Source organism: Nicotiana tabacum, chromosome 17 (assembly GCF_000715075.1).
Source record: "Nicotiana tabacum cultivar K326 chromosome 17, ASM71507v2, whole genome shotgun sequence".
NCBI classification, from domain to species: Eukaryota; Viridiplantae; Streptophyta; class Magnoliopsida; order Solanales; family Solanaceae; genus Nicotiana; species Nicotiana tabacum.
This window is the reverse complement of record NC_134096.1, coordinates 64,691,409-64,718,160: the sequence shown is the minus strand read 5'-3', so window position 1 is coordinate 64,718,160 and position 26,752 is coordinate 64,691,409. Positions and strand designations below refer to the sequence as shown.

The 26,752-nt window shown below is 33.4% G+C and overlaps 2 protein-coding genes and 1 pseudogene across 8 annotated transcripts; 1 reads left to right on the top strand and 2 right to left on the bottom strand.

Annotated features, from left to right (window-relative positions):
* Positions 1 to 345: 345 nt before the first annotated feature.
* Positions 346 to 25,443, bottom strand: LOC142171903 (meiosis-specific protein ASY1-like; annotated as a pseudogene).
* On the bottom strand, positions 3,192 to 9,492 carry LOC142171557 (uncharacterized). 7 transcript variants are annotated; one of them, XM_075234403.1, is made up of 7 exons: positions 9,217 to 9,492; positions 6,772 to 8,086; positions 5,343 to 6,618; positions 5,184 to 5,271; positions 4,893 to 5,087; positions 4,271 to 4,746; positions 3,192 to 3,496 (listed from the first exon to the last, which is right to left on the bottom strand). In XM_075234403.1, the coding sequence occupies exons 2-6, from the start codon at positions 8,078 to 8,080 to the stop codon at positions 4,678 to 4,680; spliced, it is 2,937 nt and encodes a 978-aa protein (XP_075090504.1). In that variant the 5' UTR covers positions 8,081 to 8,086; positions 9,217 to 9,492; the 3' UTR covers positions 3,192 to 3,496; positions 4,271 to 4,677. The 7 variants fall into 7 exon arrangements, with proteins under 7 accessions (XP_075090504.1, XP_075090506.1, XP_075090508.1 ...); XM_075234405.1 differs by having other exon boundaries at positions 4,893 to 4,971; XM_075234407.1 differs by having other exon boundaries at positions 4,893 to 4,971; positions 5,385 to 6,618; positions 9,217 to 9,491.
* LOC142171410 (uncharacterized) lies at positions 12,551 to 17,449 on the top strand. Its single transcript, XM_075233768.1, has 8 exons — positions 12,551 to 12,823; positions 13,793 to 13,915; positions 14,668 to 14,915; positions 15,036 to 15,245; positions 15,703 to 15,795; positions 16,636 to 16,743; positions 16,824 to 17,194; positions 17,279 to 17,449. The coding sequence occupies exons 2-8, from the start codon at positions 13,807 to 13,809 to the stop codon at positions 17,286 to 17,288; spliced, it is 1,149 nt and encodes a 382-aa protein (XP_075089869.1). The 5' UTR covers positions 12,551 to 12,823; positions 13,793 to 13,806; the 3' UTR covers positions 17,289 to 17,449.
* Positions 25,444 to 26,752: the final 1,309 nt, after the last annotated feature.

Here is a 26,752-nt window from a genome sequence, read left to right as displayed (position 1 = left end):
TGATGGTAACTGCTATTTATATCTTTCTCCTCCGTGCAAAGCCAAAAATGCAGTTTGCCAGTGGTACCTAGCCTGCGGTTTCTCCCAGCCTCAACAAAGCCATCTTGTGTCATTTTATCTATTAGCTTCTTCACAGTAGTTCGATTTGCCTCTCCTCCTAGTTTACTTTGAAGATCGCTAATAGTTACTTTGAAGATTGCTAATTGAGTATTAGTTGGAATAGTGGTATTCCAAAAAGGATATATTACGATCAAATGAAGGAAATATATATGGAAACTATTAACCAATAAAGGAAAAATTAACAAACCGTTTGCTTGTTAATAATGTAACAGTCAGTGCCAACACTTGAAAGAATGCCTTCCTTAACAAGCGTTTCCATAGTTTCTGAAATCAAAATGAAAGGAAAAAGAAACTGTAGAACTACTTAAATTTGATAGTAAAGATGCTTTATTCATCTTAGCTTTTTCTAATGTTTTTTTGGGCCAAAACTTTAGGCACTGGATGAAGATTATTTGAACAATCTCCTTTATGAAGCGTAGGTTTAGCATGCCCTCATTAGAGGTCCTTCCATTACCTTCAACCAAGACCTGCAACCAGGATGGCATATTAGGTAAACTGGTCAGTTGTGGGAGAAACAGGCACTTTACATGACTACCAGCACCAGAGTTTTTACCTCTGAGATGTCAGGGAAATGAGAGAGAACATCAGTCACTTTAATTCTGTCAAGGTGGTATGAGTTGATCCACTCCTTTAACCTATCAAATTGTTGTTCATCTTCTGCTGGATCCTGAGTATCATCTGAAAATTCAAGTAGCACATTAGAGGTACTTGGCACTATGTCCAGCAAGAAGTTGGCAGTAGTAACAGTACCTTCATCAGCCATATTACCATTATCCTGAGCATCTTGCTTCTCTGTGAAGAGATCATTTCTTAGTTAGACTTATGTGATTCAGAAATACTGAGGTAGGAAATGTTTAAACAATCCACCAAGTGTAGACACATGTATTATCAATTGGTGCAACTATGTATTGGTCATCATCAGAGTGACTGAACTGAAATATATCATCATCTCGCAGACTTTAGTCCGTGCAAACAAATTTAAGAGGATAGTAAGTGCAGTCAAGCTTTACATAGGATTGAGGAGAGAAATAATGTTCTACCTCACTATCAGATTCACTGTCATCTCCCTGGAAGGAATCAGCTCCCAAGCTCACACTATTATCTTGATTATCGTCCTTCTCATCCTCACAAGGATCAAGCACGCTCTTAACCTGTGCAATACCCATATAATGTTAACTGATTGAACATTAAACTTAAAACTATTAACTCCTTCCTGAAATAACTGGCATTACCTTCAGAGCTAACACAAAATGCTTGCTGTTGACATCGCCAACCTCCATTTTTAAAGGACTTTTAGCCCATGGATTAACAGCCTCCTCTTCAGTGCAGCTTCTAAAGAAAGGAGGCTCATAATCAGCAGGCTGCACAACCAGCAATTCTGTTATGAACCTTCATGTGACCAAAAGATTGACAAACCAAGTGACATTTGAGACTAAAATGTTAAAATGGTAAGATTATTGGAAGTTAGGGAAGGACAAAAGAAGTTGAGTGAAGGGCTTAGAGTAAAATCGTCATCATAAAGGAGCTTCATCAGTATCGTTCGCTGAAAAAAGGTAAAATTAGAAATTAGAAACAAGATAAATATTTCAAAATAAATGAATCAGCGATGATTAATGAATGACGAAGCATGTCTTAATGAATAACATAAAGCTTTACCTCTTCTGGCATCTTATCCAAAGTTCTCATCAGCTGAATCAATGTACGGATCATTTTACAAGCAGAACTCCTGAAAGGGTACTACTTCTTAACTCAACGATTCTAGCTATCCAAAATCAACTAGCATAAGACAAAACAATAAACAGGAATTTCATCATATCAATATAATTACACTACAACAAATGTGATATTTAGCTACAAAACTTTTATCCACGACATAAAATTCGTCACTAATTATTCACTTTTCGTGACGAAAATTATGTTTCGTGTTTAGATACATAATCCGCATACTTTTAGTGACGAAACATATAATTTCGTAGTAAAAGTTTTTGTCCGCTAAAGTTTCCCACCAAAAATAACTTGGCGCCATTATTTAATAACATTAGCCACGAATTTTATATTATTGGTGACATATTATTTTGTCACTAATGATGTACCCAATTTGTGACAAATCATAATTTGTCTTAAAATTAGTATCACTTTGGACACGAAAACAATTCGTCACAAAAAATGCGTTATTACAATAGTGACAAAATAAAATTTGTAGATAAACATGGTAAAGTTTAGCTACAAAAGTTTATAATTTATTATGACATTAGTTTTTGTCGCTAATAGTGCGAACAAATAGTGACAATTATTTAATTGTCTCTATTTAACCTACAATTTAGTCACAACAAAATTTTTGTCACGAAAAATATAATTTTTAAATGGCTACAACTTGAATTTTGTAGTTGAATAGTGCAATTATTGGCGACAAAAAAAAATTATAGTTAAAAACTAAAAGATATAGTTTTGTTCACGTATGATACATAAAATTACTTTATGGCTAATTAACCTTATGACTGAAGCACCCACCTTGAAAAATTATCAAGTTGGAGAAACTTGAATCTCATTTTATAAAGTTCTATTATGAAGTCTATATGACCTGCAAAATTGAAAGAACTCAAATCAAAACTATATGCATTTTGATTCAATTGCCATGTCTAACTTTAGAAAATAGAAAACCAAAAACCCAAATTAAAATTTAATAGAACCCAAGGAACACTTGCTGCTACAAAAATTTAGCTTCCACTTCAAAATTTCTTGAGATTAGAAGGTTAGTACCCTAAATGACCCTCCTTTATTTACCAATTTAATCTTATATCTTGCTCATCATTTTATTATAAATAAAAGTAAATAGCACACTTCTTTAGCTCACTAATCACAATTAATAAGTCTATCCTTGCACGAATGCTTGTTAGGCTAACTAACCTTGAGACGCCAAAACACAAATATCAAAACACAACAAAAATTAGAACTATATCCGTCAATAAACATGCATAACACAAACTCAATTTACTCTGAACTATTATTATTAGACTATATTGTTGACATATCATGTGATAAAATAAATAAAATGCCTGAAAACATCACGATACTCTGAATAAAAAAAGTTACAAATTAAGTTGTCAAAACCATCAAGAGTCTCAACAAATCTGCAAATACTTTATCATACACATGACTAACAAAAGGCATCTCAACATAAGGAGTTTACAAGACTATTACAACAGTTAGAGCTAACAAGAGACATATGCCTACTGCTAAGCTGTATTCTAACAAAATAAGATAGAGAACAAGAATTTCAATAATGTTGTCTCATTTGGCAGAGAAGCCTCTTCCATCTCTTTTCTACAAATGCCACTCAAACCAAAGTTGTTGCTTCTTTTTCTTTTTCCCTGGCCTGACAATAAATTTTTATGTGACAGACCATATAATTCACCAAAAAGAATCTCAGAGAAATAAATATTCTTACATACAACACCACAAATAAGTAATTTAACATAAATGTAGTAATATACTTATCAAAATTATCTACTACCAATAAAAGCACTCTTGCTAGGTATAAGATAAAACGTAACAGAAAGAGGAGAAAAGAAAGGAAGAAGAAAAATGTATAGTCTCTATATACTTTTCCCTAAAAAGAACGAGGATTCCCACCGAATCACATTGGTGCTAAATACATCTGCTCCTTGTGATGGCTTAGAAAAAAGCTGAGTTGACATGGCGACAAGCATGAATCTAAGCAACTCATAAATTTGTAAAAGATATACCTCCGAGCTAGGAATGAGTTCTTGAAGCCCCCTCATCCAAGAGGACCGAGACAATTTCCAAATAAAACGAAAGGCCTCAGCAAGTTGGGGATACATAAAAGAAAGGAATAGCAATATGCCAACCATCTGTTCATACGCTTAAAGCATTAAACGGATAATTTATTTACTCTTTCACTATTCAGAGTTCATGTGATAGACACTAATAAAGTTAACATTTAAGAGAAAACAAAAGGAGAATTTACTCTAGACATTTAAAGTAGAATAAAAAGAGGACAGAGAGACCTACACAGGCGGATATTACCTCAAGATATCTATAAATGTCCTAATTATTTAAAACCTCCTATTCGCCCAATCGCCAACATAATAAATTTAAAAAAGATGCATACCAGCAACAGGTTACTGACCTTACTATTATGAGGTTACATCATAAAACCAATGTCATCATCATCATCATCATCTGTGTTATCGACTTCATCTTCATTAGTACTATTATTACCTTCATTCCCCTCATTCTCCTCATGATCACTAATGTACTCTACCATTGTGTCATCCTCTTCGTCAGAATTTTCTTCGTCATAACCAACTTCATGTTCTGTCTGAGCCTTCAATTCAATTACAGTTGCATCTAGGGTAATCGAATCAACATCATCTCTATGTAGTTGACTCAGCATATTATCCGCATCATTGACAATTGAATTACTTTCAAGTGATACATCTTGATATACTTCATCATTTGTAATATACAATTCGCCATTTTCTGTCTTTGAATTTTGCATCTCTGGCACATCATATAAGTGTCTATCTTGAAATTTTAGGACAATTCGCCAATTTTCTCCCAACTTCGGATCATCAATATAAAATACTTGCCTTGCTTGAGTAGCTAGTACAAAAGAATCATGTTCATACCAAAATCTATTAACATTGATGCTCGTAAAATTTTTATCTTTATTTAAATAGCAGAACTGGATTGCCATTAAGATACTCTAACTCAATCATGTCAGTTATAATACCATAAAAATCAATCACCTCATTTTCATGATAGCCTTCAACAACTAGACCGCAATTTTGACTTTTACGTAGTTCATCGCGTCTTTGAATATGGTACCTAACACCATTTACGGTACACCCAGTATATGTTCTTCCACGCACATCAGGTCCTATTGCCAAAGGATATAACTTATTGATAGACACTGACTTTTCCTTATTATATAATTGCATAATCTACAATGAAAAAATTATTACTTTTAATTAGTAAAGAGGAAAACAAATTAGAATTTAAGCACATTAAGATGATTCTTATCGTAAAAAGTTACTTACTTTCCTTTTGAACCATAAAGGAAATTGTTCTCTATGTTTCTCTTCTATATTCGCAACAACTTGCTTCATCAACTCTTCTTTATGCTCCCTGTATGCAAAATAAATTACTTATAAATTATTTAAAACAGAAAAATAACAATAGAGAGAAAAATAACTTACCGAAGAAAAGGTTCTACTTCTTCGCAATTATTCAACACATACCACCGAGCCATATCAAAATCTTTCTTTGGTATGGTATCATAGTGTCCATCTCCAAATGGTCTAGCACACTTTGAGAATATGTCCAGAACAAGTTCATCTTTGTTACTAGATCCATCATGATCATTTCGATCTTCACGATTAAATCTAGTTTCGATGCCAGTAAGATACATAGAGCAAAATGTCAAACATTCATCAATAAGATAGCCTTCTGCAATAGAACCTTCTGGTCGTGCCTTGTTTCGCACATAACGCTTAAGCTTGCACAAAAATCTTTCAATTTTGTACATCCAACGATATTGTACTGGTCCCCCATACATAGCCTCTCGTGGTAAATGCACAGCCAAATGTACCATAACATCAAAGAAAGCAGGTGGAAAGATCATCTCAAGCTTACACAATATTAAAATTATATTCTTTTCTAGTTGTTCTAAGTCATCTTTTCTCAAAGTCTTGCAACATATTCGTTGAAAGAAATCGCCTAACTCAATCAATGCTGAAGAGACATCTTTATTTACAAATCCACGAATAGCAATAGGCAACAGTCGTTGCAACAAAACATGATAGTCATGACTTTTGAGTCCAGTTATCTTATCATCATCCGCACTTACACGACATGAGATATTTGAAGCATAACCATCAGGAAATTTAACTGATTTTAAAAATTTACAGAACTCTTTTTTTTCACTTTTTGACATATTATAACAAGCAGCCGGCATTGTATAACTAGAACCATTATCCTGTAACCATAGTTCTTTTCTTATGTTCATATCCTTAAGATCTTGTCTTGCTTTATATGTGTCCTTAGTTTTTCCTTCAATATTCAGTATTGTCCCCAAAATATTCTCGCAAATGTTCTTTTCTATGTGCATGATGTCTAAATTGTGTCGCAACTTCAAGCTCTTCCAATATGGCAACTCAAATAAAATACTTTTCCTCACCCAATTCAACTCTTCAAGAAGACGTTTTCTTTTCTTATTATTTGGGTGTTTTCCTGGTCTATAAGTACTAAGATAATTCAATTGTTGTAAGACATCATCTCCTGATAGCTGTTTTGGTTTTAATCTTTTTTCTATCTTACCATCAAATTTTTTGCTTCTTCTCCATGTGTGCTTAGGTTCAAGATACCGGCGATGATCCATATAACAGATTTTACTTCTTAACTTGTGTGAAGGTGCATCTTTATTGCAAGTAGGACATGCCATGTATCCCTTAGTACTCCATCCAGATAAATTACCTAATCCATAAGAAATAATATATGCTCACATTAGTTTATATTCCTAAACTATAATAAACTTACTTACAAGTAGTATACTAGTAAAATGTATACAAAATCTTCTATTTAACAATTATTTAGACATCTTGGACAGTAAGGAATTTAAGAACTTACCATAAGCTGGAAAATCGTTTATGGTCCATATAACAGCAGCGTGCATCTTGAAGGACTCCCCTATTGATGCATCAAATGTATCTACACCTTCACTCCATAACTCATTCAATTCATCAACCAAAGGACGCAAATAAACATCAATATCCTTTCCTGGTGCTTGAGGACCAGGAATAAGCAATGACATTAACATAAATGGATCCTTAAAACATTTCCAAGGAGGAAGATTATAAGGAACTAGAATGACAGGCCACATACTATAAGTTGTGCTCATGTTACCAAATGGATTAAAACCATCGGTTGCAAGGCCAAGTCTAATATTCCGAGGTTCTTGTGCAAACCACTCATGATTCTTGTCAAATTCTTTCCACTCTTCACAATTAGCAGGATGCCTTAATACATTTGGCTCATCAAGACGTTTTTCTTTATGCCACCTCATGTCCTCACTTGTTTTTATTGACATAAATAACCTTTGAAGTCTCGGTTTTAATGGAAAATATCGCAAGACTTTATGAGGAATCTTTTTATCCTTTCTGTTATTAATTTTCCACCTCGAAGTACCACAATGTGGACACTCTTGTCTATCTTTAAGCTCACCCCAATAAAGCACACAATCATATTTGCAAGCATTGATGGAAATGTATCCTAATCCCAAACCTTGCAGCATGTTTCTAGCATCATAATATGACTTAGGAAGTGCCTCACCATTTGGCAATACCTCTCTTAGTAACTCTAGCAACATATTAAATGACTTATTACTCCAATGATTGTACACTTTCAAGTGTAGCAACTTCACAAGGAATGACAACTTTGAGAATTTCTGACATCCCGGGTATAATTCATGTTCAGCTTCTTCCAACAATTTGTCAAACTTTTTGGCTTCCTTCTCATGCATATTACCACATATATTATTACCAGTTATTGTCTCCCCCGAAAAATTGGCAAATGATCTTCCACTGACATCTTCTAACATAACGTTAATTCCATCATTGTTGTCATGTTCTTCATCTTCATCTTCGTCCTCGTCCTCGTCCTCGTCCTCGTCATCGTTGTAAATTGCTTCATCTTTATCTCTCCTTTGCGATTGTTCCCCATGGTATATCCATTGCACGTAACTTTCCGTAATTCCTTTTATCAACAAGTGGTCATACACTACTTCTTGTGTTTGAAAATCTATATTTAAACAGTCTTGACATGGATATCGAACTTTAGAATTTCGATCAAAGTTTGACCGAACGAGTTGCATAAAAGATTGAACACCCTCAATATATTTTTTAGAAAACTTTCGTTCATGCATCCAACCTTTATCCATGATCAACTGCACAAACATATCGACAAAGCAAGCTAAGTCAGCCATGTGGTAATAATTGAGTTTTAATTAAAAAAAAAAGAGAAATGCATTTATAATCTTTCAACATGTCATAAAACTTCTGCTGAGAGAATAATAAAGAACAAAAGTAAAAAAACACAAAAATTATGAGAATATTGCTAGACATAGTTCAATGTTTTATTAGATTATCTTGTCTAAAATCTAATTAAAATATGAAAACTACAGAAGATTTACAAAGGAATTAGGATCATGTAATAGGAAGGTGTACATTATGATGAAACAAGTTTAATTGAATAACGAAATATGATCATTAACTCTTCTGGACGAAGGGACTACAAAAGAAAGTTAAGAAAAAGAAGACTAATATATGAACAGAAAACCATTTTTGAGTTCAAATTTCTTTAGCTTTTCCCCTGAGAAGACTAAAAAGGTAAAAAAAAATTCCCATAAGTTATTGTTTCATAAGGTTGTGGTTATTTGAATTTATCTTTAATCTTGCTATGTGTTCTTCTGCTCCTAACTTCTACAGTAAACTTGAGGATGGCATAGTTACATGGTTACGAGAAACTCTTAAGAGATTTGTTAGTGAATTGGCCACACAATTTTCGTTTGATCCAAACTACTCCTTCATGGCTAGAATAACTAATTATAAGTGTTAGTTAGCTAATTACATTAGATTAGCATTGGTAATAAATAGTTAGCTAAATAAATTGAGCCTGTATATATACACAATTATATAGCACTTGGGAGTATCAATCAATGAACGAAATCCTATTTCTCACTTCTCTCTGTTCCATTCCCTCTTCTTCCCTCTATTCTCTAATCCCCCTTTCTCCTTCTAATGCTTTTCTTAGTGAAGGCAGTCCCTTCATTCAAGTGATATTTGCTTGTACACTGATTTCTTAAAATTTAGTGCAACATATGACTTCCTAATTTATCGTTTTCCTCTAAATCTCAGTCAAGTTAAGTAAATAAGTACCCATCTATCCACATACAAAAAATCAAACTTCAATTCATTCTTATGACAAATCAATTCATAAATCAAAACTTAGTATTCAGATGTTAAGAAATAAATAGAGAGGAGAAGGCAGCGACAGAAATAAAAGAGGAGAATTTACCAGAGTGGTCTGATAGCGACGAAGGGGAGGACCAAGAGCAACGAGATGCAGCGTCAGGCGAGGGCTGTAGCGATAATTCTTTTTTCTGAAAAGAACGGATGAGGTGAGATGTTTAAGGGCTTGCAGTGAAAATTTCTTATTTGACAAAAAGAGTGACCAAAAGATTTGTTTTATAAAAATAGAAGAAAAGGTGCAATCCAAATTCCCGAACAGATTGAAACTCCAATAATGGTATCAAAGTTTGAAGAAGAAAAATTAATCCATTATGCTCACCTTGCTCATATGCGGAAAAGTGAACAAAAATATATATGTGAAAACACATATATCCTAATTACAATAATATTTGTTTATTCATTTATGCTATAGTTACACAAAACTTGAGGTGTTCATTGTTCAGTCTTGTAATACCCAACCGGTCATTTTGACTTTTAGAACTCTGTTACCTAAAATAAAATTTTATGTATGTGCTTTTAATGATTTATGATTTGCGGGGATGATTGGTTCTGGATTTGTAAGTATTTGGATTGAAATCGGAACACTTGGTTCCTTAAATTGGCTTTAAAAGGCCAAGTTTGACTTCGGTCAACATTTTGAGAAAACGACCCCATAATAGAATTTTGACGATTCCAACAGCTATGTATGGTGATTTTGGACTTAGGAGCGTGTTCGGAATTTTATTTGGAAGTACGTAGTTAAATTAGGCTTGAAATGGCTAAATAGGAATTTAAGTTTGGAAGTTTGACCGGGGAGTTAACTTTTTGATACCGGAGTTAGAATCCAGTTCATAAAATTTTTATAGTTCCGTTATGTCATTTATGACTTGTGTGCAAAATTTGAGGTCAATCGGATTTGCTTTGATAGGTTTCGACATCGAATGTAGAAGTTGGAAACTTTAAGTTTTATTAAGCTTGAATTGGAGCACAATTCTTGATTTTAGCGTCGTTTGATGTGATTTGAGGTTTCAAATAAATTCGTATGATGTTTTAGGACTTGTTGGTGTATTTGGTTGAAGTCCTGAGGTCCTCTGGTAAGTTTCAGATGGTTAACGGATCAAGAATTGAAGTCGGGAGACTGTTGAAGTGAGTTTTGCTGGTTTTTGGCTGATCTGGTTTTTTCCCTTATCTATCAAAATCGGACCCCATGATCGGACTCCCTGATCGAGCTCCCTGATCGGACTCCATGATCGGCCCCCAAGACCGAGCTCCCTAATCGGACTCCAAGATCGGACCCCAGAATCGGACTCCGTGATCGAGCTCCCTGATCGGACTGGACAGATCTGTAAGTTATAAAAATAGGGTACTTTGTCCCATTTGTCATTTTTGATGAATTGGAGCTTGAGGAGAGGCGATTTTGATATATTTTCAAGGAAAAACATTGGGATAAGTGACTATAACTCGGATTTGGTCAATATACACAAATATATCATTAAATTTACCATTTAATTAGTGTTTTGAGATTGATATTTGGGAATTGTTTAGAAATCTCATAGAAACGAATTTGAGATTTTGATATCGATTCTGAGTCGGATTTGAGCGAAACTGGTATGGTTGGACTCATAATTGAATGGGTTGTCGGATTTCGTAACTTTCGATGGATTCCGAGATGTGGGCCCCACAAATGAATTTTTAATTAATTTCGGGATTTTATTGAAAATGTGGTATTTTCTTATAGAATTGATTCCTATAAATTTTAGTGATTGTATCGAATTATTTTTGGTTAAATTCGAGCAAATCGAAGTTGTATAATCGAGGAAAATGCCTGCTAGTAGATTAAATTGGAGCAAGACGAGGTAAGTCTCTTGTCTAATCTTGTGAGGGGAAAATTACCCCATAGGTAATTAAAGTAACAATTGTTGCTAATTGTGGGGGGTACGTACGCACGAGGTGAGAAGAGTCCATGCGTAGCTACTATTAATGCTAAAGTTCGGGTAGTTTATGACTCAAAGCATGAATTACTTGTGTAAATTATATTCTTTGTTTAATTAATATTACTTAATATACATACATACATATATATATATATAGTTAGATAAAAATAATAAGGGATGGAAATCTCATATGCTTGATTTTCTGTTTAAATTAATTAATTGTTAAGAGAAATTGTTCTTTCTCCCGAATTTATATTATAATAAATATACTCTCCTTCCGGAGGTACATAAGAAAATGTCCTCTTTTTTTGTGGAGCGGGCCGAACGCCTCGGCAGGATAGATGCATCTATGGATCGTGTCGCACGTCCCTCGGCAGTGTACACGACACTCTAGATCGGGCCGTACGACCTCAGCATAAATCGTGCTTAATAATAATTTCACGATACTTGACAGTTTATTGCAGCTTGTAAAACTATTTGATAAATTAAAAATTTATTGAAATTGAATTGCAGTTTGTAAAGCTATTTGATAAATTGGAAAATTTATTGAAATTGAATGATTTAATTAATATATTGGAAATTGTTGCATTTGAAGGATTTTTATTATTTCTGCTACTTAAATAAAATTATTGTTAACTTTGTGAATTATGCTGATTTGAATAATTATAATTTATTTTATTTATTATTGTTGACCCTTAGTGAGTGTCAAAGTCGGCCATCTCGTCTCTCCCACTTTGAGATTTGGCTTGATACTTACTGGGTACACGTTGTTTACGTACTCATACTATACTTGCTGCACTTTTTTGTGCAGGATCTAAGACAGATACTAGGGTAAATTTTATTTGGTGTCTTATTATTTTTCTTGGATTTAAATTTTATCGATGTATGTTTAATTTATTAATTTAATATGGAATAAATTCTACAAACCAAAATAGAATATAAACTATACTATAAGTGCAAAAATTAAGCTACGAACCAAGAGCGCAAAAATCAATGTGTAATGTAAATTTTTATGTAGTTATAATTTTTAAATAGGTATTTATATAATTAATCTGGTTTGACCTTTTCGATTAAGTTTTTATTAAAATCAAATAATTAAATTTTATATGTTCTTAAAACTAAAAAATTAAAATCGAATAAAGAATGTAGATTGTTTTCTCCGATTTGATCCGTTTTCTGTTTAGTTCAATTTCTCGTGAACACCCTTTGTTTAACTTTTTATTTTATGCCAAGATAGTTAAATCAATTTTTGAAATAATTATTTTGAATATTGTATTATTGTAGTATATATTTCATATAATTTGTTTATAACATAAAGTCATCCAAAATTGGGATAAGTTCTAAAATAAAGTTTCATTTTAGTATTATTTTCACAAGTTAAAGTTTCTTTTTACTATTGTTTCCCATAAGTTGGTTGTAGACAGTATTATATCCGCTGGAGAGAGAGATAAAGGTGAGGGTTATAAGAAAGTTTGGGTAAAGCCACTTCTCCACTTCCTAATTTTTTGGATAATCTTCTTCCTTGGCATGATAACTCTCCAACCTCGTCCATACCCACCAAACTCGTCGATACCCACCAAATAGAATTCCACAAGACTGTAAAATGGAGAAAGAAACCGTCTTTTGGCGCTGGATTTTGGGATTTTTGGCTCCAAACGAATTTCAGGATAACCACTATATATATATGAGAAAAATTACTGGAAAAAATACATTGCAAAGTAAAGCAAAATTTCTGAACAGGTATGTATCATTCCACCTACTCTATGTTTGAATAAGATTCAATAGATTGTAATTTGCCACAATCATATAACGAATTAATAATTCATTAATTATTTGTGGCATAGACATTGATATGCCTTTATTTTATCTCATATGATCAATCTAGACGAGAATAAATCAATTGGAAGATTTTGAAACAGAAACTCTCTAATTTACTGTGTATATTTATAATTTTTAATTTACTGTGTATATTTAGAGTTTTGCAAGGTGTGTATTTTTACAGTTGGTGTGTGGTATACAACTAGTGAAGCATGTCTCTACTGAAGGGGAAATATTAGGGATTATCAGAGTAGGTATATTTTGTATATATATATATATATATATATATATATATATATATATATATATATATATATTGAATTTTGCTGTCTGGTTTTTAGGGAAGAGTGGAGAGTGGATGGATTGTGGAAATATGGTATTAAAGCTTCTGTTTGAGTCAAATCATGCTTCTTGGTGGCCCTTAGGAATTTGTTTGATCGGATAATGGCACTTTAAATTTAGATGAACTGAACCAAAGTGTTTTAATGTGAACATTATGTAGGGTAATTTATATTTTTTGTTGAAATCAGTAAACATTTCTTCACTAGGCTCAATCTTTGTTAGACACACAACTTCTTTTAACTTTGCTGCATATATAAGTTTTTGAAAACATAGTTTATGTGCCTTCAAATTTAAAAATTTCCTGCATAAATAGATCTTTGGTATGTTATACTAATTACTTAAGTTGGCTAGTGATGCTTCAATAGTTCAATAAGTATTAGGAGAAGAAGACAGTAAACTCTTATTAGGAAATGATAGGCATCAGGCTTTCCAGATTGATGATTTATGTTCTTTTTGAATTTTCCTTTAGTTATTTCTAACTTTTGGTTTGTTAAACTAATATATTTTACATCTAATGAATATACTAAAATTATATAGTATGTTTGGTAGAATTCTACAAATCAATGGCACCGGGCGGACGTGTCTCTAGACAAACCACAATTACAGGTGCTTCCACTCAAGCAAGCCTATCATCTGATCCATCAAATAGTAATAATCCTATTCCTAATACAGGTAATACGTACCTTTTATTATATTGACTAGGAGTATATCTATTAGTTATTGTTTGTTCTCCTTTTTTCTGATGCTTATTGCTCATTGTTGTCAGAATACTCCTATTTTTTGTTGTTTACTCTTATGGATCCTTTTTTTTTTGGCTTGTGCAGTGCATTCCATATTGTTTTTCTATATGCATCAACTATATCCTGCATTTTCTAATTCAGACTTTTGGTAGTATTATTTTTACTGAAACCTTTGCTGTAAAATTGAAGTAATTTCTTATGGTTGGGTCAATTCCATTGCAATTCGAATGTATATTGGGGATTTTCATTTCTGTGGAAGTCATTATCTGATAAATTACATTGCACCCATTCTTTCTTACTGGTTTTAGTAGATACTAAGGGTAGCCAAGAACTACACACCTACTGCAATATTATTCTTGAGTTTAACTTTATAAAACAAACGGATTGTCTTTAAAACAGGGGATATAAACAAAGTTTCTGATTGTCGCCCAATAAGAAGTTGCAACAAATTCTTACTTTCCTCGACTGGAAAGAAATAGCTATCTTTATATTCCAGCATCTAGGATTCTTTTGTGTTCAAGTTGGAACCAAATATATTAACATTTGAAACATTCATTTATGTTAAACTTGTAACAATAGAGTTTTCATTTGTAGCATAGCAATTAATTACTAATATATATACATGGTTACCATTTCTGAATTTTTAGCAAGTATTTTAAACTAACTTTAACTTTTTAAAATCAGATGATTCAACTAGAATCAGGAAAGGTCGTGGAAGGACAATGGGAAAAGGTCTTGAGAAAATGAAGAAGTCTATAGGAAGAAAGATGGTTATAGACATCCCAGTTGGTAAAGGAAGGCCAGTTGAGGCAATTCCATCAGCAAAGCTATCAAATGAGTTAGGAATTATTGCTCGCAACTTTCTTTCGCTTCCAAACAGGTGGAAGGAACTCACAAGAGAGGATAAGGATGCAGCATTAATTAGATGCCATGTAAGGATTCTATATTTTGGTACATTTTATTACATTTTAAATATGTTAGTTTTCAATCTTTTACAAGCAAAGGGAATTTTGATTGTTTTGTGAGTGTCTTCAAAACTTCTCATTTTGCAGGAGAAGTTTGAAATTAACTTGGACGAGCATTACACCAAAGATAGCTGTGAGGATATTCTGAAAAATAGAAGTCGACAATGGCGCTACAAATTAAAAAAGCTATTTGAATGTGCAAGCTCTGAGGAAGAGGCTCGTAAAATTGAAGTGCCAGAGTTGACCCCGGAAAATTGGAATAGGCTCTGTGACATGTGGGCGAATCCAGAGCATAAGGTAATTTCTATTCATATTTATCTCGTCGTAATTTTTTCTAGCAAACAACATTCACGATTTCTCAAAGAAAAATATAATTTAAGTAATTAAGTATACAAACGAACAAAATGTACAGAAGATATTTTCAGTAACATGTTTTTTTCTTCTTTGTAGCTGCAACATTCAGTCATGGATGATATGGCTTACATTGATATGAGTAGTCCCTTCAAAAATTTGCATTTACAGAAGATACAAATAAGAGAGAGAAAATAAACTGGAAGTAAAAAAAGAGAAAAAAGGATCCTTTAAATGCCTCTGTAAAATGCAACCTTTGAGAAGAGCTTGATGTGGTTCTTTAGTTTCTGTCCACTCTTTTCTGCTAACATCCGAGAACTTATAGTGCGAAATGATAATAAGCTTTAGCATCATATTTGTGTCATTATAATTTTATTTACTTATATTTATATATTCTTTGTAGAGACGATGCGAGATAAACAAGGTCAATCGAACAAAGTTGAAATCTAATCATTTCATGGGGTCAAGAGCTTTTGTAGCTGCTCGTGCTGAAATTGTAAGTTATACTATTTTTACTTTTTGTAACTTTTCCAATCCCTTTGCTTGGTAGGCGAAGAGTGAATTCTCAAGGGACATTTTTAATATTCAAAATGGTGAAAAGAAAAGAAAAAAAGGCCAATGAGTTTGGTATACTTCTAATTCTACTTGACAGATACTTTTAAGTATTGTCATTTTTCATTCATAATTCAAATCATAACTTCAATTCTTTGTCTTCTTAAAAGAGAAAGAAAAGGACACTATTTAGTTTATGTTTAATATAAAAGTTAGTATTGTTATTTGTCTCCTTTCTATCATTTTTCCTACTGATTTTTTGCCATTTGTTCTTCAAATATATACGTGTTAATAGATGAATAGATGAGTGTTAGTCACTGGTTTTTAATTAACTTTTAGTACCTCAGGGAGATATAAATTTGTATAGCCTTAATAAAACTTCATGGAGGGTATAACTGTAAGTTTTCCCTGCTTGTGAAAGCTTATGAAATTACAAGTCACATACATATACTTTTATATCTCTGTTTAAGGGAACAAGAGTCTTTTTCAACTTTTGATTAAGCATAACACTACTTTTATATTTCTGTTTAAGGGAACAAGAGTCTATATCTCTACTAACTTACGTATGACTTCTGTTAACTCACAAAACTAGTTTTCAATTTTCCATTATACAATGGATAGTTGCATAATATAAAGAACCACCATCCTATTAGACAATACATTCCTTACCTTTTGTTGAACCTGTAATCTAATCATGTTAATGTGGTTGTGGTTCAATCACCCTCCACATTCATTACTAAGATGATATTTTAGTAATATTTCATATTATTTTCATATTGTGTAGGGTGTGAATGAACATGGAGGAGTAGAGCCAAATAGGATTGAGTTCTACAAAAGCACCCATTACTCGAGTGAAAAAGGATGGTCATCTCCAGAGGCTGAGACTAACTATGTAAGTAATATTTTAGTAACATGTCACATGTATTCATTCTATCTTATCATTAATTTAATTGATGTAATATTTTTATGTAGAACAAAATGAGAGACTTGAGAGCTCGGTCTGTTTCTGAACAGAATCCAATGACTATTGATGAAATTGCTGATAATGTACTTGGTACAAGGTCGGGATATATTAAAGGCCTTGGCTATGGTCCAAAGCCTAATACAACTACATCAACAAAAAGAAGGACAGCAGAATTAGAGGACTCTCTTAGGAGGGCAAAAGAGGATGCTGCTACTGCCCAACATGGTTTACAAGAACGTTTGAATGCAGCTGAAACTGAGGTAGCAAATCAGCAGATACAGATACAAACATTAACTTCTGAGTTGGGTACTGTACGGGCACGCCAAGAGGAGATATTAAACCAAATGCAGCGTCATTTTATTGGCTCATCACCATCAAGGTTAGAAGTACTACATCTTTAAATGATAAATTCAATTATAATTCTTTTAGCATCTAAGTTCGATTGCTTTTTTTTATGATACAGCGAAGATTAAGCTCCACAAGATTATCAACTTTGGGTACACTAAACTTCACACTATTTATTTTTTGCTCATTTTTATTTTTTTGTATCACAATTCAGTTATTTGTTTCACCAATTAAACTCTACGTTTAACAAGAAGTCGTAGTTTATACCAATTATATTTTATTTATACCATGATACCATAAAGTATTAAATTAAATCTTAATTTTGTCTCTATCTTTTATACAGGTATATGAAGGTAAATATTGGATCAAGACTAATTGCAAGTGAAGTGTCATTCCATTCCTCCACTTCTCAGTTCTAGCTTAGGAGTAATATTTAGTATATCTCAATTCTCAGTTAGACTTTTATGTTGGACAGATTTACTTTAATTATGTTTCTTTTAATTTATGGAGCTTTTATCTCAATATAGTTTTAATCGTAGTTGTATGATCAATGGTGAATATTTTTGTTATTACCTTTGATTGTTTTTAGTTTTCTGTTATTACCTTGATTGTTTTATTATGTTATTTCAAATTCGTATAACGCCAATCTAAAGCAAATACGAATATAAACGTCATCAAACATTTGTTATTAGTGACAAAAAAGTTCACTTATGTATAGTTTTTAGGAATATCACATTTTCGTCATGAAACAAATTAAGTTCGTCATAAATTCACTATATTTAGTGACAAAAATAATGTCCCAAAATCATCTTTTTATTGACTACGAATCAACTTTGTATTTTTCGACGATTTTAATTGTCACTAATCATGACAATTTATAGTGACAAATTTTTTTTGTCGATAATTTTTTTTTTTTAAGTGACGAAATGATAGTTTTAACTACAAAATTATAATTGTCACTAATTATATATTTAGGGACAAAATATTTTTTTGTGGATAAAAGGTAGTCTTTAGTGACAAAATTACGATTTTTCAACTACGAAACACACATAGCTTTAGAGACATTTGACGTCGTCACCAATTAAACTAAATATTTAGCGACGAGCCACTTTCGTCGACATTAATGCATTTTTAGTGACGAAATCATACTATTAAGTACAATTCTTTATACTTTTTATGACAAATAAATCCGTCATAAATATTACGTATTTGGGGACGAAAAAAGATTTCGTCTTTAATATATCATTATTTGGCGACGAAACATAAAGTTGCCTTTGTATATTATTAGTGACGGTGTTTTAGAGACGAAATATTGACAAAAAAATTTTTGTCACAAAAAATCTTTAGTGACGAAAAGTGAATCATAGGTGACAAAATAATTCATCACTGATAATCAAATTTGTTGTAGTGTTACCTCATCTGATTAGGTGTAATCTCAGTGGTTGAGTTACACTTGAATGTTCCTCCTTTCTTCATTCCAATGCGATTGACATTCAATTGACACTTCTTGGCTGTCAGAGTTTGAGTAAGAGAAAGAAACTGCAAGTAGAGAACCAGAAGCATCAGTTATCCTCAAGCTCCAAGATTGAGTTTCAGAAATGATATAAAATTAACGTAGAACAGCTATTATTTACCTTTTTCATTATTTCAAGCCATACTACTCTTGAGAGTCCGGAACCAAAATATGGTTCTTTTGGACTCAAAGAATCAAAATATGTGGAAAAACAATATAGTTGTTATAAAATTTTGAATTATGGTGGATGTCCATAACCACCAAATGAGTAATCCTCACTACTCTTCTCCATTATCTCCATAACTTTCACTACTATAATACTTATGGAATTATGATTGTAAATTCATAACCTCCCCGTGATCTTCCTCCGTGATCTCAAATGCTTAATGACATATTTCTTCATTTCTCATACCTATATAAAGGCCTTGTAATAGATGGAAAGATCACACAATTGAAGAAGAAAATCTCTTCCTTTTCTCTATCTCTCCATATCTCTTAGCTTGTTTTTCCTTGTTATATATTGTTACTTTGAGCTATATTTTATAATATGTTATCAGCACGATTGTTCTCTGCAACAATCCTTCTCAACTTTTAGGAAATGTGTCGCAACAAAGTTGATCTGTTTTTGTATTACCATAGCGAAGTAACACTGTAGCTTCCGATGTGTAAGCCTGTTGGATTTCGTATGGACAGTGAGACAAATATTCTATGGATTATCTTTTTTTTTTTGGTAAGTGGTTCATCATTCTAAGGGTATGCTCCTAAGTATATAATTTTTGTGCTTACTTAAATACCAATTGGAAGGGTTAATATATGACAATATAAATGTCTTCTGGTCATATACGTATCATACTTGAGCAATGTTTTCCATATAGCTACAACTCAAATATTTATTTCATTCATATTGGATGATTCATAGTCATACATAAAGTATATCTATCTAGATGGTTTATTTTTACTTACAGTACTAAATTATTTTATGAAATAATAAAACATATGTGGTTTATCATCTATCTTGAATGATTTATCATGTCATAGTTCTTTAAGTTAAATGTCTTGCATTAGAAAATATCCTTGAACTATAACTTAGTTACACGACATATATGGTTGCCAAAGTGAGGTAATATTTTCAAATATTCTTCGGTAAGAGTTAGGTATGTAACCAATTTATTTTACTTTGATTTGGCAAATGGGATATAGCTATATCATTACAATGATTTTGTAATCAACCAAACGTATGAATTATCTCTTTGCTGATTTTAGTATAATTGGCTTTCGCTATAAGTATTTAAGTATTTTATATGTGATTATTTTAAGATTGATATACCCACGTTTGTTAAGAGGAAAAAGGCATCTGATTCCGCTAGTCTTATGTTAGTTTGCATTTGAATTTCACGGACTTTTACACTTGTTGGCTTGAACAAGTGTGTTAGACTCATTCATTATTTGTCTCATTTTTTTTTATGGGTAATGAAATGTTAATGCATGATATAGTAGTACTATATCTAAACTATATGTTTTGATAGATTTACATATAGTATATTAGTACAATAAGTGTACTACACTAAATTTTTCATTGAATAGTTCTTATCAAATTAAAATGTTGAATCATTTCTATATGGAAAGCATATAGTAAGTAGATAGTAGATAGTAGATAGAGATTTGTCCACTATTTGTTTTGATTCCCTAATTGACTTAAAGGTTCTGCTATTTTTCTTTGTTTTTTTGAGAGCATAATACTTAATTTCCACAAAAGTACATGGTAACTAGTAGTACTATTATCCTATTTGATACATCATTTTTCCTTAATGTTCTGGTCATATCACTTTCATCTTGAAGTAGGCTTATTGCAATTTGCAGCAAAGACCACATGTAAATTTTCAATATTATTTTGTATTTTCATATATCTGTTTGACACTAATTACTTAGCTGATTTGAGTAAACGAAAGTTTATTGTTGAGAATTATATACAAATGACATTATGAAGAGTTTAATTCAAGAGGTAAGCATTTCCTCTGTATTTGAAATTATTTTTGTCCTTTGCTATTAATAATATCAACTTCAATGAGTTCAAGTCGCAATGCACCATGAGGGTAATATATCAGGTTCAAGTCCTAATGCTCCATGATGATAAGAGTTGGGTTTGAGTCTCAATTCATTATGGCCTAACATGCCTTTATATTGGTAAGGCATTGGGTTTGAGTCTCAATGTACCATATTGATGATATAATGATGACTAAATAAAAATAATATATTTTTCATGAAAAGGCATGAAACATGTCCCACTTGATTTGCTCCATTCTTGAAGTGAATGTGATAGCGGTGCATAATAAGTCTAAACGAAGATAAGTGATTAACGAATGAATGTGGGCGTGCCAAAGACCAAAATAATAATAGTCATCATTATGGTAATTGTAATAAGGAGAACAATAAGGGTTTTCAGGATAATCCTTCAAAAGTGAAGAAAATGTGTATCAATATGGTCTGTAAATATGAGGCACATTAAGATGATTATGGTCCATTCTTTGAAAATATGACTTGTGATAAGCATTGTAAATGCATACCCATTCTTGAAAGTGAATGTGAAAATATATATGTGATATAAATTATGCACAAGAATGTATTTATGTATGATTGAATCAATACTACAACTCACCTATACGGGAGGTTTGAGATAAGGAAAGATAATGAATATTACTGTGTAGTTACATAAATATGTTATTGGTCGCGTACATGTGGTATGCCGAAAATATTTTGCCATGTCTTATAAAAGGTTATTAAAGGTAAAATTAAAGCAAGAAATGATTTTGCTTATGATGATTTTGACCATGACAATCATTATGATATGATTTTATCTGTGAAGGAGACATTCAACATATGGATGGTGTGACAAAAGATCTTATAGTACAAAATCAATTAAGAGCTCCGAAAAGGCTAATTTGTTACGACCCAGATAGGTAAAATTATTCATGACATTAATATTGTAGTAAGTCTCAAAAGAAACTTTTTGAGTTTCAAATGTACAAGCCAAAGTGGTTGGCATATTGAGACTATAAATGAAAGGAAGATTGAATATCTCCAAATTACTATAATCATACCGGGTAAATCTCTTCCTTCTCTATATATCTCTTAGCTTGTTTTTCCTTGTTATATATTATTACTTTGAGCTATATTTTATAACAATAGTGACATTTTTATATAGGCGCTATACCTTAATGGCCATTTGCCCGTTACGGTATAGATCTCTTTAAAAAGGCGCTATATTTGAATCCACATGGTGCAGGAAAAGCAGATAAATAGAATTTAATGTATCAAAAAAGGAGTAGATTGCCGGGTGGTGCAATGGTTAAAGGCTAGGTATGAAGTTGGTTTTGTCCTTGAGGTCCAGGGTTCGATTCCTTCCACCAGCATTATTTTGTTTTCCTATTTCGATTAATAAGGAATTGAACCTTGGACCACAAGGCCAAAACCAACTTTATACCTAGCCTTTAATCATTGATCCTATTTCGATTAATAAGGAATTGAACCTTGGACCACAAGGCCAAAACCAACTTTATACCTAGCCTTTAATCATTGAACCACCCAGCACTCTACTCCTCTTTTGATACATTAAATTTTATTTATCTGTTTTTCCTGCGCCATGTGGATTTAAATATAGCGCCTTTTTAAAGGGCACTATACCTTAACGGCCGTTAACCTAGCCTTTAATCATTGAACCACCCAACACTCTACTCCTCTTTTGATACATTAAATTTTATTTATCTGTTTTTCCTTCGCCATGTGGATTTAAATATAGCGCCTTTTTAAAGGGCACTATACCTTAACGGGCAAACGGCCTTTAAGGTATAGCGCCCTTTAAAAGAGCGTTATATATAAAAAGGTCACTATATTTCCCCCCCGTATATTTTAGTTTTTTGAGTCCAAAAGAATCACATTTTGGTTCCAGACACTAATTCTTAAATGCTGAAGTACTTAGCCCGTGACATCATTAATCAATTCAAAAATATGACTGTAATTACAGTCCAAATCAAACCATCTTATCATGTTGTCATACATGCATATTCCTCGATCATTGGTCCATCTATTGTTTCGCACACGCAGAACGAAGAGTGTTTTAAGATATTTCTTCTGCAATGCATCATAAACACCTACAAGCAACAAAGAAGTGTAATGAACTGATAGGGAAGAATATAAAACTTAACACAAAGTAGAATCCAGAACTCATTTGTGGTTATTTTGGATAAGTGTGACGAAAATATATGTTTAAAAAAATAGTAATATTTTTATATATGTTTAAAAGAGCGCTATGCTTTAACGAAGTTTTGGCCGTTAAAGTATAACGCTCTTTAAAAGAGCGCTATATATATATATATAATGCTCTTTTAAATCGCGCTATATACATAGCGCAGTATACCTATTTTGTGGGCCCACCAATAAGTCTCTTGCGTTTAACTGACATAGCAATAATTCAAATAGGTATAGCGCTCTTTAAAAGAGCGCTATACCTAAAAAAATTCAGCCCACCGAGCTAGGCATTGCCTTATTTAAAGGCGTTAGGATTTTACAAAAATCCATTCAAAAATATTCCTAACTCTCGTTCAAATTTTTCTTCTTGTTAAATTTTCGAGCATTTTTTCATAATGTCTGAAGAGCGAAAAGTAAGGGTTTCATTATATTGGGGGGGTGAAATTGTAGTGGCGAATAGCTCTGTGAGCTATAGTTTATCTCCACAATGTCATGTTAAGTTTCCACTTACAATGGAGTACGATAGATTGGTATCGTTGTTATGTAATAAAATGAGTGTGAGGAAACGTTCGGTGAACCTTAAAGTAACCGGAAGATATCTGTATTCCGTCACTCCGCAAGGGGTTTCTTGTTACGCTGAGTTTAACATCGACGATGATGAAACTTTGAGGGATTTTTTTAGGACTCCAGATGAATACCGGAAATTTCTTGTGATAAAAATATTGGAAATCGAAGACGTTCGCAATAATGAGGTTGCGCATAGTAGGGATAACCCTCAGTCATCGGGTGGTTATTCTGGAGCAGTTTTTGCCGGACAGGTTCCGGATGAAAGAGTTTGCCCTGATTTAAACTTATCACCACGGGAGAATGAGGAGCGAGAAAATAATTTCTCTCCTGCTTTACATAATCTACAAGCTGAGTGGTAAACTTCAATTTTCCTTAGTGTTACGATGTATAATTTTGTTGTATTGAATTTGTATTAACACTCATATATTCCACATGGGGTACCGGCCAGATATGACTTTTACAAGTTATGAACCCACGCCCAGTTGGAATATGCGTAGTTCTGGTGTGTTGGATCATGGTGGTCCATCCGGAAGTCATCACCAACATGATAATGTCCATCAAGGAATGTCAACACGTTACGACTTGTAAGTGAAGTGATACAGCTATATGGAAAGTATTTATTAATTTCAGTAGTTTATTACTTTGTTGTTTGTGCAGTGAAAACGAGCAAGTTGAACCACCTGTCCTCACTCAATTGCCCGAAGATGACATATTAAATCGGGATCTGGCAGATGCACATAGTGAGGAAGAGAACAGTGATTATGACAATAATGACGATGATTCCAGAGACGACACACCCTTCTCTCGTGAGGATGGTGACGAGGAGGAAGAGAATGAAGGACCTGATTTGACGAGGGAGTATGCTCCACCCCCCATTAGACCAAGAGTGTACGAGTCCCAAGTGCCGTTTCATTCAAGGAAGATTACCTACCTTGATAACTTGCCAAGTATGCCGGATGTGGATGCTCTCACAAAGGATTTTGATAAAATTCGGACAGCAATGTGAGATGATTCTAGACCAACGGTGCTGGCAAAAGCCTTGCTTTTTCCTGATAAAGTGCGCTTAAGCAGGGCGGTGAAAATGTACAGGGTAAAAGAGTGTCATGAAATGACGGTATGGGAGTCAAGTCCGGATGTATACAAGGTTGTTTGTCGCAGATGGTTAACGGGTTGTCATTAGATATTGCATGCGAGCAAGAAGAACACAGGTCTGTGGAAAGTGGGTAAATATATTCCCACTCACATATGTGAAATGGACACATTCAATGGGAATCACTACAACTTGGATATTGACTTGATTTCTCTTGTGCTTATTCCACACCTTGAAGCGTCCATAAGGTATAAAATCAAAGAGTGCATTACATCAGTCCACCAGGAATATGGTCATACTATTACCAAAAGAAAGGCATTTTCGAGTACATCCGGAGGTAATGGTGGTAGAGGTGGCTGCAACTGCAGGAACCGCTCCCAGGCCCAAACCTAACATACAAAGTTGACGTAAAGTTTAAGAAAAAATTTGACTAGATAGAATTGGAAGGAATGAACAGAGTATTCGAATATGTTGTCACCTGTAGAAGCGGAAAAAATTCACATACGTCATGTTGGGTGCCCATGCTCGCCCAGCACAGATGCCTATACAAGTAGGCGAGAACAGTAGCACCCCAGCTGTACTGGGGTAAATCATCTAGCAGCTGAAGATGATGAAGAAATCGCAAGCTGACTAGGTTCCCTGAAGTGTTCGGGAACAAGACCCCCCCAAACAGAAGGAGCAGCAACAACCTCGTATACCGGTGAATATGCACATCATCTGTCTCCCCGGTGATGTCGGGGAGCAATATCTCCAAATGCTGTCAAATAGGTGTCAAACTCATGCGACTGGCCCCTGAGTGTGCAGTCTCATCCTGTGGCCTGAAACCAGTGAGCTGTTGCAGCATGTCCAAATACTGCCCACGCGTCATCTCTCTCATGGCCTAAGGCAGTGCAACGGGCAGTCCATCAACAGGCATCCCATAAAAAACCTCCACGTCCTGCAGCGTGATGGTGGCCTCGCCAATGGGCAGGTGGAAAGTGTGCGTCTCCGGTCGCCACCGCTCTATCAGGGACGTGATCAAAGACCAGTCGAGTTGCAGCCGCCCGATCTCCAAAATCCTGTAGAAGCCCGTATCCCGCAGGCGCTGGACTACACGGGGATGGAGATCTCTGTCCTTCATAAAATCCCATATGTCGTCCACTCTCCTGGCGTGGAGAGTCTGGGCCCGTAACTCTCCCTCCCATACGTAGGCGGACCTATGATCGCCCTGTAACACTAATAGCTCATCGGAGACAGGTCCGGGATGCATAGGCGGCACGTCCATGTCGTCTACTGTAAATTAAACAACATTAATTGTATGTTTGATCTGTAAATTAAATAATTATTTTTTATAATTATACAATATTTAATTGGATAGAGTATATATCTATGAGTTTCACGCTCGATATTTGATGCCCAGTAGGACCAAGCTATCTTGAGTTCTTGTATGTGTCAATTTTATTATTTTCGTAATTTTGTATGTTTGTTTTGTAAATTAAATAATTAATTTTTATCATATTGGCATTGGACAGAGTATATACCTATGGGTTCCACGCTCGATATTTGAGGCCTAATAGCACCAAGCTATCCTAAATTCTTGTGTGTGTCAATTTTAATATTTTTATAATTTTGTATGTTTGTTTTGTAAATTAAATAATTAATTTTTATCATATTGGCATTGGACAGAGTATATACCTATGGGTTCCAAGCTCGATATTTGAGGCTCAGCAGCACCAAGCTATCCTGAATTCTGTATGTGTCAATTTTAATATTTTCATAATTTTGTATGTTTCTTTTATAAATTAAATAATTAATTTTTATCATATTTAATTGGATAGAGTATATACCTATGGGTTCCAGGCTCGATCTTTGATGCCTAGTAGGACCAATCTATCTTGAGTTCTTGTATGTGTCAATTTTATTATTTTCGTAATTTTGTATGTTTGTTTTGTAAATTAAATAATTAATTTTTATCATATTGGCATTGGATAGAGTATATACCTATGGGTTCCAGGCTCAATATTTGAGGCTCAGTAGCACCAAGCTATCCTGAATTCTTGTGTGTGTCAATTTTAATGTTTTCATAATTTTGTATGTTTGTTTTGTAAATTAAATAATTAATTTTTATCATATTGGCATTGGACAGAGTATATATCTATGGGTTCCATGCTCGATATTTGAGGCTCGGCAGCACCAAG